Genomic DNA, 12886 nt, shown 5'->3' on the forward strand with positions numbered 1-12886 from the left:
TGAAATTCTAAACACAAAATTGCAGAAAATCCAATGTTATGCTGTTCAAGGACATTTTAGCAGGAATGGGTGCCTACGGTAGAACTTTAGAGCTGAAGTCAAAAGTTGGCTGTTTTAATTCTGGTAAACCACAGCAGGGGTTTCCTGTGTAGGGGAGAAACAGTAAAGTGGTTACTTCCAGTAGTTGGAAATCAACCAGGTCCTTGAGGACCAGCGTTGGGAATCCCTGCCAAAAACTAAACCTAATCCCTCCAGGGAATATGCTCTGTTGAATTTTGTACGATTATTCAAGCAATGAACAATGTGTTTGACTATTACTATTACTTACTATTACTATTACTATTACTATTACTATTACTATTACTATTACTATTACTATTACTTACTATTACTATTACTATTACTATTACTTACTATTACTATTATACTATTGTTATTGTATTTTGAGACTCGTGTAGAAGCAATGATAAATAGTAATAATAGTAATGGCTCATCAATCTAGGCTGAATATCAAAAGTATAGTACATATTGATACATATCATCCAGCCATACTGTAACTTCTGCTGCAGCAATTAAAAGGACTGTTATCAACTTTTTCCTAATGAAGACACGGTGGCATTGGTTTCCATGTAGACACATACTGTCATTCCAACCTAAACAGTGTGACTCTGCAGAGTGGGAGACAGTATGACAGAATAGAGCTGCAGGCTGTCTTTAATATTGGATGTGTGGCTGAAGTGGCCTAATGGCTTAACAGTGGTCTGTTTAGGATAAGAATAGTTTCCTATCTTTGAGTGTGCATTTCAGTGTGTGTGTGTGTGTGTGTGTGTGTGTGTGTGTGTGTGTGTGTGTGTGTGTGTGTGTGTGTGTGTGTGTGTGTGTGTGTGTGTGTGTTCATCCATGTCAGCCTAAATGATTGACTCAGAATTAATCCAGTTATACAAATCACCACCTTGTTTATAATCATCACTTGAACTTTTGACCTTTCATCAAAAATAAAAACAGACAGTTGTTGGGAAACTACAGTATACTGTATGCTACTGTAAAACTAAAAATATATTTTTATGATTCTGCTCCACTTGATACTGCAAAACAACACACTCTAAACAGACACAAAATAAAGATAAAGACCCAGTGACGCACACACAGAACATTTTTCAGCATAGCCCAATCCTTTCCAGAACATGTAATGTGTGACACATTGTGTGTTACATATATTAACCCAGCGGAGACCACCTTGAGCTCTGGTTTTGTGATAGAAGACAGACACAAGATAGTAAATGTTCAGTCCTGCTCTCTTTCTTACTCCTGTTGTGTACGTATGAGGTAATAATACGCACGCACGCACGCACACACGCACGCACGCACGCACACACACACACACACACACAGTTGCCACTGTATGAACATCGGCAAGAGCCTTTGTTTTCATGCTCAGATTCAGAGGATCAAACATCAAACAAGCTGCTGTGGCTGCTGCTGCTGTCTTAGTGAGTGTGTCAGTGCACATGTTTGGACACTGAGAAGAGACGGAGGCTGACCCTGTGTGTGTGTGTGTGTGTGTGTGTGTGTGTGTGTGTGTGTGTGTGTGTGTGTGTGTGTGTGTGTGTGTGTGTGTGTGTGTGTGTGCGTGCATGTTTGTGTGCATGTGCGTGTGATGGATGTGAAGCAATGCAGAGGGAGCACCAGAGCAGACAAGATAAAGAGAGCTCAGTGCTTGGTGATGAGGGGGCCTATGTGAGAATAAGAGTGTCAGAAGAAGACAGTAGCCCAAGAGCAAGCCTCTGTGAAAAAATAGCTTAAATGTGTGTGGGAGGGAAGGGAAAAGTGTGCGTGTGAGCAATAAAAGAACTTGTAGTAATTTCAAGCTGGTGAGATGGTGAGTTACCAAACTATGTCCTGTTCCTGCAGTCTTAGTCTTTGTGACTAAGGTGGCCTTTTTTAAGTGCCTATAAATTTACTTTGTGAAAACACTTCGAGTGCAGCATTGCGTAATGCAACATAACTTGGTGAAGCTTCGCCGTGCTTAAACTGTAGCAGCAACTACAAAATGTGAAGTCTAGTCTCTGGCTGGTTTATGAACCCTTATTCTTTATTTCAACACGTAACAATGCCCCCTTTGATGTCCCTTTTTCTGGTTTTCCTCTGTTACTCACACACATTACACAGTCTATGACAGTTCAGTCCCTGTCCTGATGGATGCGCTTGCATTTTCTTTTAATTGTTTTTTTCCTGTTTCCTGGTTTCTGTCTGTCTGTCTGTCTGGCAGTTAGGCTCATCACTTACACCTATCTTGGGTATCTTATATACTGTAATATAATATTACATGTGTAATGTAAACATAGACAAGTTTGAGAGCTGACCTGCTAATGTTGGAGTTTGACTGGAGTTTGTCTGGAGATCTCTAGTTGCTTTTACCTGCTGTTCTGCCTGCTCTGCCAGTCATTAACTGGACATTTTGGCAGAAAACACAACACTAATCTGAGAACACACAACACCAGCTTCACAGGCTTTATTGTTCATAATCTCCATCATTTAGCAAGCCATGTTTGCTGGTGAAGCAAAATGTTCTCACAACACAGAAAACACGTCTGACGTTGCGAACCACAGGTGAAAACATTTGTGCAAAACCATCCAAGCAACACACAATGTACTCAAAGAGACATGTCAGTACAGAAACGCAATAGCGTGGAATGCTGTAAACCAAGTAGCAAGCCTTTTTATAGAAGTTAGAGTTTTATATCATGTCTCAAAATCCCAGCTTTTAATACAAACCGTTATTGCATATATCACTAGAACACCCATACAAACACACACACAGACACAGGCTTCAACAGTTGCCTGAGGCATATTTGTGTTTTAGACTAAAAGGTTCAAAAAGTGGATGAAAAAAGCCTCCTACCCTGTTTTCCTCTAATGCTACAGGGCCTGTGTGAGCATGTGTGGTAATAGTCTTCAGCTCTTTTGTCCGTGGCTTTTGTTTAATACATCCTATGCCCTACTTTTTAATTTCACATTTCATTACTTCTTTCTTAAAGAAGCTTTTGGCAACATACTGTAAAATGCTAGAGTCACAAAAGATTCTTCTGAAATTTCAAATATCCTGTTCTCCTAAAAAGAGTATTTCAAGCGACCACATTATGCAAAAATAAACATTTTACATTTACATACTTTACTGTACTTTAATGTAGCATTTGGGGGTTTTGGGGTCAACAGGCAGACGCTATAACCCTCCTTGTTATTTTTTGCCATGACCCTACATACTGTAAGTACTGGTCATTGTACATGAAGGCCAAAGCTCTACTGTAGCTCAAAACCTGTTAGCTCAGGGACAGACTTTTTAGTGATAAAAAGACATAAAATATGAGACCTTTAAATATTAAATGATTTACTATTACTCTGTTCTGGAGCAAATTTATACAAGATAATTTGCCACATCAGTTGTTTCCAGGAACGTTTAGAAACAACTAGACATAACATCTGACCTTATTGCTGAAATATCTTTGGCTTGCTGCCTGTTCATGCCTTCACTCCTCCAAAAACATTTCTCCACAGCCACAACTGACTCACAATGTCTCACACAGTGATAAACATTCCTGCTTGACAGACAGTGCCCACCTTTCTATCGCCACCTGAAGACAACAGCCTAATTTAGCTTTTTCTGCGATAGTATAACATAGCCTGACATGAGCCATGTCCCTCCTCAGAGGACTGGGGGCTGTCTGCAGCCTGGGAGGCCAAGATGCAGCAAAACAAAACAAAGGGAGGCTGTGCAGCTGCACTGTTGGTCCCACGTGGATCTGAAACGCTCCTAATATGTTTAGGTTTTTGTTGCTCTTCTACTATTAAATGTTTGTAATAATAGTACTTTGTAATCCATACATTTTGAATGATTAAAAAGTGCTCATGATATTTTTGCTCAACTAGTAGTGTTTATTAATGCATTTTATTTTCTGTCCATACAGTATTTATGCAGTTTTTGACTTCATATTACTTAATTGTATTAGCATCTTGCGTTCTGACTTATAAATATTTATAAATATTAATTGAAAAAAATGTTTTAATGGCATGGTGGAAACATACCAACTGATTTAACAGTTTTTTGATGCCATCAAATCTAATAGCAGAGATTTAAAACTTGTGGGTTTTGAGTTTATATATATATAAAAGTTTATATGCATCTTCATTAGAGGAGAGAAAGTATTTGTAAGCCTTGAGGGGCGGGTGCTGCGTGTTCACTGTGATTGACAGCTAAACTCCAGCAGTGGACCAGACGACAGCGTAATATAGCGTAAAAATAGCGTTACATGAATTACTACAAATGAGCAGACAGTCCGCTGTGAAGGGCCAACATACAGTAAATAGAGCGACGTGGCCTTTACAGGTACGTTTCCACACTGTTACGTGCGCCGCAGCCGCCTAGCACACCTTTTAAACTTTAGCTAACCTAGCATGTGAAAGCTTCTAGCCCGCGAAGCAACCGACCTTTTGTCGGCGTCTGAGTCAGCAAACGGTTTGTCTGTAAGTCTGGCAGTTGTTAAAGAATTTAAATTGACACATTTGCCTGACCACTTAGTGCAGTCTTTGTTTTATTGTTTGTATTGTGTAGGGTTTATTGGCATTTTATGTATTTTCTCCTTCTTATTTTACTTATTGTAACTTTTTTGTGTTGGTGGTCTGTGACGTAGGTCTGTGTAGACTGACTGACTGAGATGATTAGTCTGTGTCCTCTGCACTGGTGATGCTTTGAGTCATTCTGAGAGAATCTGCCTATTTATATATACTATACTGTATTTTACAATTTAATGAGAAAAATAAAAGCTTTTATTCATCTGATAAAATGTTTAAACATACTGTTCTTTCAGCCACAGCTAGTGACAATTGAGTCTGGCAACACCAGTGGACATCAGTAATTCCTAACTGGTTGTGGCGACAGCGTGCACATTGTTCATCCATCTTATTTGTTTATCTTTTATTTGGCTTTGTTCTCCACGTTGATTTGTTCCCAGTTTTAGATGCCCATCCGTCATCATTACTCATCTTGAAAGGCAAATAACTGAAACTCACATATCAACACGTCCCAGCTCCTATCATCCGCCATCCCCACTGTTCATGTGAATGAAATGCAATTTCAATCAGGTCTCAAACTGGAGTCTGAGTTCCCTTTTTATTGTCATATTTATGAAAATACAATCAAATGACTGCAGGCATGACTAATCTTCTTCGATCTATCCCTGGTTTTCTGTTTGTATTTGTGTGCACATACAGTTTTGTACACAGAAAGCATGCAAAAATCTGATTTTGCTCTCTAAATGTGATTTCACATGGTTTGCTCAAAGTCTGTGTATATCCCCAAAGCTCCAGCAGTCTTTATATTCATGGCCTTTGGTCAAATCTAATTTAGTTCAGTATTTTGATTTTAATCAGTTAAAAAAAATAGCCGTTTTTCAAAACCTCACCAAACCAGTGGTTCAGATCAATATTAATATATTTTGCTGCCACTGCTGTTGCTGTACTTCTAATAAAGCTTTTATTTTCACTTTTTACAGCCTACTAGCCCACACAAAACGTGATTTGAGGTTACCCTACTTTCTTTGTTTTCATTCGTAGTTTAAAGCTGTCACATTCACACCGAAATCGAACTCCCATGTGCAAGAATGTTGAATATAAAAAACAGCACTAAAATAAAAATATCATCTACTGGTGTAACGGTACAGTCTGACAGCCTTTAAAGCAGGCAGTTTTGTGCATTCTTGCAAACATGGATTAAGATCAGTTGAATGTATCAAGGTTTCAACTCCTCATTGATTCGGTGTTTTTCACATTCTCTTTACTTGTAATAATTTATTACTACCGTAGTCTTGATGGACAGGTGTTAAAACACAGTAAATCACAGCTTGCTGGGCAGTGGGCTGTGTAGCTGCAGAGCAGGCAGAGTGGCCATGCTGACCAGTGTTCACCTGGCTAATTGAACTGAGGTTTTGTGTAGGTGTAAGTGTAGGTTTGTTTGAAACTGTGATCTTGATGAAGACCAATTTGATTTCAACAGGCTTCGTCAGGCATTACTGTACCTACTGAATATCTTGTTTTTATATACTGACTGATACGTTGTTGGTTTAAACACAATTACACTTGTTTTCTTAAGGCGCCCGTGGACAATAGAGAGATGAAGACGTTATCCCTCCTACTCCTCCTCCTCGCCTCAGGAGCCTGTGACGATGTCAAGTACATATCCAAGAGGAACTCAGGTAGGACGAGCAGCTTTGCTATTTGTTTGTTGTCTCCAGGTGCACTTGAACCCATGTAATTTTCCTGAAAATGAGCCTCTCTTATCTTGAAACCTCCCTTCCTTTGTCTGTTTTGTCATGTCTTGACATTTTCTTTGTTTTTGCTTTTCTGCAAACATTCTTTGCCCTCCTGGATAACTTGCCCTTTTACATAAAACTTTTTTTTGCTCACAGTTTTTCTTCTTTCCCAACAATTCCCTTCATACTTGTACTGATGTCTCTTAAGTTGATGCAGTGGCTATGTGTCTGCGCTTTGCTCTAGTGATTTATTTTTCACAATCTCCACCTCTGCTTTTCTCCGATAACAATGCTCTCCAAACTCAATCTCAGGTCTTAGATACCTGTCTCTCTCCTTATTTTTCTTGCCTCTTATTTTCTGTGATTCAGCCCATTTTGTCTTCTGTTGTCATTGTTGTGGTCATTTGTGTATCAGCAGCCATGATGGCGAATGCACTCTTTTTATTTCTGCTTTTTTCAGGTGGTGGGTTTATTTGAGCTTTTGTATGATGCGATATATGGTTCTAAAAATGCTTCACTTTAGAATCAGAATCAGATAACGACGAATTTGACTTGGTGTTGGCAGATGGTGCATCTCAGCATAAGAAAAAGTACAATCACTACAACATATATGTGTTTATGTGAAATATGTGGAGTTAAAAGATATAGTGTCCTATAAAAAAGCTCATTTGCATATTGCCTCCTTTTTCTGCATATTAAGTTTTGTTTGGAAAATGATTATATTTAATACAGAGTGCTATTTTGAGTAGAGCCTCTTTAACTGTGAGTTACGCTATATTGTAACTGCATCGGTAATGAGTTTTTTTTTGCAGTGCTTCCAAGTGCTAAAAGTGATAAAAACAGAAAATTACTTGGTGAGTTTTAGCAAACTCTGGTAACAGGATTATAACAATGCAGTTAGAATTGATTTGTCTGTAATGTAATTCTGTCTCCAAATTTTGCTTGCTTATATGGGAGAGTGTGCGTCCTTGTGGCTTAATTGAGCTAATTTGAGGGCAGTCATAAAAATACTTTTTAAAGATTGTTTTTACATGTCTAATAATTACATTACAGTACCTCTTCAAGCTACTTTTAAGCACTACAGCATTTCAGTTTAGTTTAAGATCCTAAAAAATTTAGGTCAAAGACATTTTCTTATCAATAGAGTATCTTATCAATAGAGGACTACTGTCCATAAACACTTACTTACTGTATATCTGGCAACCTTGTAATAACATCAGATCCACTGACAGCTGCTGCATTGTTAAAAATGTGCTTATTTACTTGATAATGTAGTTTCCATTCAATATTTCCCCAAACAAAAATAATTGTAATTTACAGTCATACACTTACTCTAATTTGGTAGTTTAATCTAAACATCTGTATAAAAATTCTAAAGCTTCTCCTGAAGAGTAGCGTTAGTACAGTTAGAAGAAACCAACTGTAAAACCAAAGTAGTAATTTCTTTATTGTCCACAAGCAGAATTTGACTTGATAACTAGGGTGTTGGTGTTTTATCAAAACAACAGTCACTGTGTTCTAAATGGGCTGCACAGACTGTTCTGTAATCTAAGATGAATGCACTGACCAGAGTTTGCTTAACATATAAATCCCCAACCCCTTTTTTTGGGCCTAAGCAAAGCTGTGCTAATTACAATTACCATTAAACAGTTCACAGAAACATTGAATCCCTTATCCTTTTGAGTATAAAGTGCACAAGATGTGAGCACAGTATAAATGTAGCTCTGAAGCCAAACAAAACTGATAATGTTTCTATGCGCAACAGTATTCATAAGGACATAAGGACATCTATTCAAGTGAATAAAGGTCTTTTGGGACTAATAAAGGCATTCTTCTTTAGTTATTTGCTCTCTAGCAAATTGATAGAGTGCAATATGTATGTTTATCCATCCATCTTCTACCACTTAGTCTTGTACGTGGGACTAAGCTAAATCCCAGCTGGCTATGGGTGAGAGGCGGGGTACACCCTGGACGGGTCGCCAGTCCATCACCGGGCAACACATAGACAGACAACCATTCACACACACACATAGACACACTCACACCCACGGGCAATTTTAGAGCGACCAATCAACCTAATGCATGTTTTTCGGACTGTGGGAGGAAGCCCAAGAACCTAGAGAGAACCCATGTGAACACGGGAAGAATATGCAAACTCCACACAGATCGGCAATAATAATAATAATAATAATAATAATAATAATAATAATAATTGAAACTGTATCCCAGCAGTGTGGGAAATTTACCTAGCATTTGACCCATATCCTTGAGGACCACCACAGCATGGGAATAACCAAATTATTGTATATGCACAGGTTATAATATTTGACAAACACTTAGACCCACTAACCTATTTATATTTACCGTAGCTGGCACACAATGGTAAATATCTCCAAATAATGAGGTAAATCAGCAATTTGACTTCAAATTAGGAATTATGACCTTTTGAGTTTGTATACAAACTTTTTAGGTTTGTCAGCCTAGATGTTACTATAATTGCTGTTACAAAGAAAACATGATTAGGCTAAGAATTGCTGCATGAAACAATAAAAGACAATAAAAGACCTTTACCGTTTTGGTGTAAGCAAGAATCCAATTATTTTAGAAGTCTATATGCTTTGGTGCAGAATCTCTTTAGTCATTTAGAAAATGGACCTTTTCCTTTTCGTGCCATAACTACCCCACAGCATCACACATTTATTCATGGATGCCATTTTCTGGGTAAGGTCACTCATTAGCCCACTTTTTAAACTGATAACTACATCTCACATTGATTTCACCAGAGATGCACCTTGTCATCTTGGCCGGACATTGCCATTGAATCTACAGTACACCTTATTGTACTTGTGTAGATGATGGTTCAGTCCTATGAACTATTGACGACTGTAGTCACTTACTAGTCAAATACTCACTTGTCAAATACATCACAGGTATACATGTGTTTAAGACCCGCATTGATTTTTTTTGTCTTGCCTAGAAAGATTTAAAAATACTAGACTGTTTCATTAATGATGATGATAATAATATAGAATACTGGTGAAACTAAGACCTGTTATGTATGTAACTTCTATGGAAAACCTGGGCACTCTTTTCCTTGACTCAGAGTCAGGTTAGAGTCATTTACAAGACAGCAGCTCTGTATCTGGCAAAATATCTGTCAAGCAGTACACATGCACTTCTCCCCCGGTGTATTCGGTGGCCAAACCTAATAAGAATAATTATTTTGATTTATTCAAACGAAATGAACCTAAATGTGTGCACTGTGTAAACTGTGTAAGGATACCGCAACGCAGATTTATAGAATATTGTTACAAATTCTAACACACTCTAGGCACACTAGGAGCAGCTACTAAGGCCGACATCATACAAGCTACCAAATTGACTATTAGTCCAATGAACAAACTAAATACCTTACTTAAAGCCCAATAGGCACACTCAACATACTGTATAGTAGGGCTAGGCCAGACTAACAAACGCAGACTTCTACATTGGAGTATCTAAATAACACAAAAGACCAACGAAACAATGTAACCCAAGAGAGACTGAAAACCACTGCATTGCAGGGAAAGAAATATAACAAAGAACCATTGAGGAAACAGAAAGTACAAAAATGAACTCAGAGACAAATGGACAGACTAAGCAAGTAACGTTAACCTAAAATAAACAAATCTTATAATCAAACTGATATGCAACAGGACAAGATAACAGATAAGCACAAGGACAGAGGAGACAAAACTTTACTTACTGTAGATAACAGCAAGAAAGAACAGTCATTCTTCAAACGAACAAACCTAGTAACATGCAGACACAGTACCAGCAACAGTAACAAGAAGGAAATAAGGAGGGATGTCTTGAATCCACAAACTAAGTTATGAAACACCAACACAGAAGACAAGAGTACCCATAAAGAAAATAGGAAATATGGTCACTAAGATTTCAGTAAATCAGTTTTGGGTTTGACCTTGCTCAGTTTCTTTCTTATTACGTTTGCTACACTCATCCCTTTTTTGTGTTTCCCTAGGTGTGTGTGTGTTTTTGTCACCATGCTGATTGTGTGGGTGGGCTTGTGAGAGGTTTTGTTTCTTATTTGCTATAAGTGTGTGCAGATACTCAGTTGTGTTCAGAGGCATAATTGTGAGGGTGAATGCCCGGCTTAAAGACACATTGATCAGTAGTGTGTGTGATTGACTTTTGATCCTGTGGGTTCTGCAAACTCAAGTATTCATGTGAGAACTTCCGAAGTGTGCTTTAGTGTATACTCTTTAGGTGTGTGTGTGTGTGTGTGTGTGTGTGTGTGTGTGTGTGTGTGTGTGTGTGTGTGTGTGTGTGTGTGTGTGTGTGTGTGGGATAGGTCTTCACAGAGCAATTATATGATCAAAGCAGAGCCAAGTGGATATTTATGTGGGCAGCCACTATAGTCAGCCAAAGATAGATTGTTACATCTTTCCTTTTTCTCACTGCTGTCTGTCCTTGTGTGTGTGTGTGTATATGTATGTGTGTGTGTAACTGGATACCATATGGATAGGAACTCCCATTTCCTTGTCGTTCTCCCCACTGTGGTTTAATGTACCCACTGCAGCAAAAAGTGACAATAGCAAAGGCAGACAATAGTAGGGATCAGAATGATTAGAGTGAGACAAAAATACAAAATAAATGAAAAATAAAATAATAATGCGTCATGAAGAAGGAACATTACAATTTTTAATTTACAAACTTCAGCCAAAATGGAATGTCAAAGAATAGAACATCTCATGGAGTAAATATGCAAATTGTTTTCCGTATTGTGTTCTTCTACATCCCCAGTGTGCTGATTATTCCATGGTACAGACTGTGCATCTGACTTCTTGCTGCATTGCACGTTAAATATATCATTTGGCTAAAATATTTCAGCCTTTTTTATTTTGGCTTTCTCAGTCTCTTTTGATTTTACTGTACTGTAAGTTCAGTCTAGTCTTATTTATTTGAAAGGCTACAGAAAGTCTTGTGCTGCAAATACTTTAAAACAAACTTTCATTACTGGTGTGTGTTCACAATGTCTGAGTTATATATGAAATACATTCATAATTTTTTTTGAAGACATTTTCTGTCCTGGACAATTGTATGACAATCCATAGATTTACAAAGATGTAGAATAATAATACTCACAAAGCTTTTTGAACGTGACATTAACATATTTTTGCACTATAGTATAGATCTATTTAAAATTTTCCTTTACATTTACGAAACAGTTTTTAAACGTCTACAGATCTTAAGTTATGACTGAATTTTCCAAAAGATGTACTGTTGATACTGTTGATAAGTAACATCTCCAGAACTCTCAGTGCTGTACATACTCTATGGCGCTATCCTGCAGTGGTAAGGAGTGCGCTCCTAAAGAACAGCCTCCTTCAGTGTTTTCACAATGTGCAACATGTCTCCTCACAGTAGAGGATAATGATGCAATAAGAAGCTGCCATTTCCACATTGCTCAAAGCTTTTAGTGCTAGCTTGATAACATCTGCATTGATTATCATTTACTCTGGTTTTTATTTACTTTGTAGTAAGTTCATCTTTTATCCTTGAAGAATGAACCACATTTCTAATAGTTTTGAACTAAATACATTTTCACTCTAAGATGTTTGAGATTAGTTCATTTTGGTGAATCTGCAAATGATCTGAAGAGTGACTACAAAAGGCGACAGTGCTGAAAATAATGCCTTGAAGTCATACAGATTGTGCATTGTGCATACCCCAGCGCTGCATTTTTTGTGCATGCACACTTTCGCACACATCAATAAACACTTAATTATGAGTCTCCCATGACCAGGATATTCAATTTAAATCATTTGGAATGTGACGTCCCCTTTTTTCACCATCCTTTCATCATCTTTCGTCTTCTCTCTTTGTTGTCTTAGTCAAATCCAGATTAACGGCTTCATCACTTTGTGAAATGCTGACTCTTATCTAGATCCCTGCTAAGCTCATAAAGCAAGTAAGGGGGATGACTGAGAGGGACAAAAAAATAAAGCATAAAAGCACGATAAAGCTCTGTGTGTACACGATTATACATTGTTTATAATTGATAAGATAACTGTCCTATTTGATAAGACATATTGTCATATATTATTCGAATTAAACAGCACATATGTGTGCATTAGATACTGACATTCCACACAACACACTTGTTCTTGTTTTATTACATAAAATGAGATAATACTCATAAGCAAAGGGTGCACTCTACATTGCAGCTTTTTTGCCTTAAGGAAAAAAATCTGAAGCTGGTCAGGTTTTAAACTTCTGAGGCAAACACATTTTCCACAGTAAAATGATGACACACTTAGTTTTCACGCTTGGCAGTGAGTGACTTTGCTGCACAAAGAACATAGAAAAATGTTCATTAACATAATGCCAAGTAATATGTCCATTAACATGATGCCAAGTAATTAAACAAAATCAATAACATGTCTAAAACTGCACCTGTAGTAGAGATCTAGCACGATGTGCCGTGTAACGAGGTGAATTTCTTTGTCGTTTGAAGTGCTGAGGGCAGAAAGGCAAATGACTTATTCACTATAGTGGCAAATGTAGTCAGTGACATAGAA

The 12886-nt window shown here is 37.7% G+C and overlaps 1 protein-coding gene across 6 annotated transcripts in view; it reads left to right on the forward strand.

Annotated features, from left to right (window-relative positions):
• il1rapl2 (interleukin 1 receptor accessory protein-like 2) overlaps positions 1–12886 on the forward strand; it is a 260188-nt gene that overhangs the window by 34851 nt on the left and 212451 nt on the right. For 3 of the 6 annotated variants that reach the window (XM_029165858.3, XM_041072692.2, XM_041072693.2), the window contains exons 1-2: positions 4200–4384; positions 6146–6248. In XM_029165858.3, coding sequence (XP_029021691.1) covers positions 4322–4384; positions 6146–6248 — 166 coding nt within the window. In that variant the 5' untranslated portion in view covers positions 4200–4321. Of the gene's footprint in view, positions 1–4199; positions 4385–6145; positions 6249–12886 lie in introns of those variants that run through there. The other 3 variants (XM_041072694.2, XM_041072696.1, XM_029165859.3) reach the window with 2 other exon arrangements.

Source organism: Betta splendens, chromosome 10 (assembly GCF_900634795.4).
Source record: "Betta splendens chromosome 10, fBetSpl5.4, whole genome shotgun sequence".
Classification (NCBI taxonomy): domain Eukaryota; kingdom Metazoa; phylum Chordata; class Actinopteri; order Anabantiformes; family Osphronemidae; genus Betta; species Betta splendens.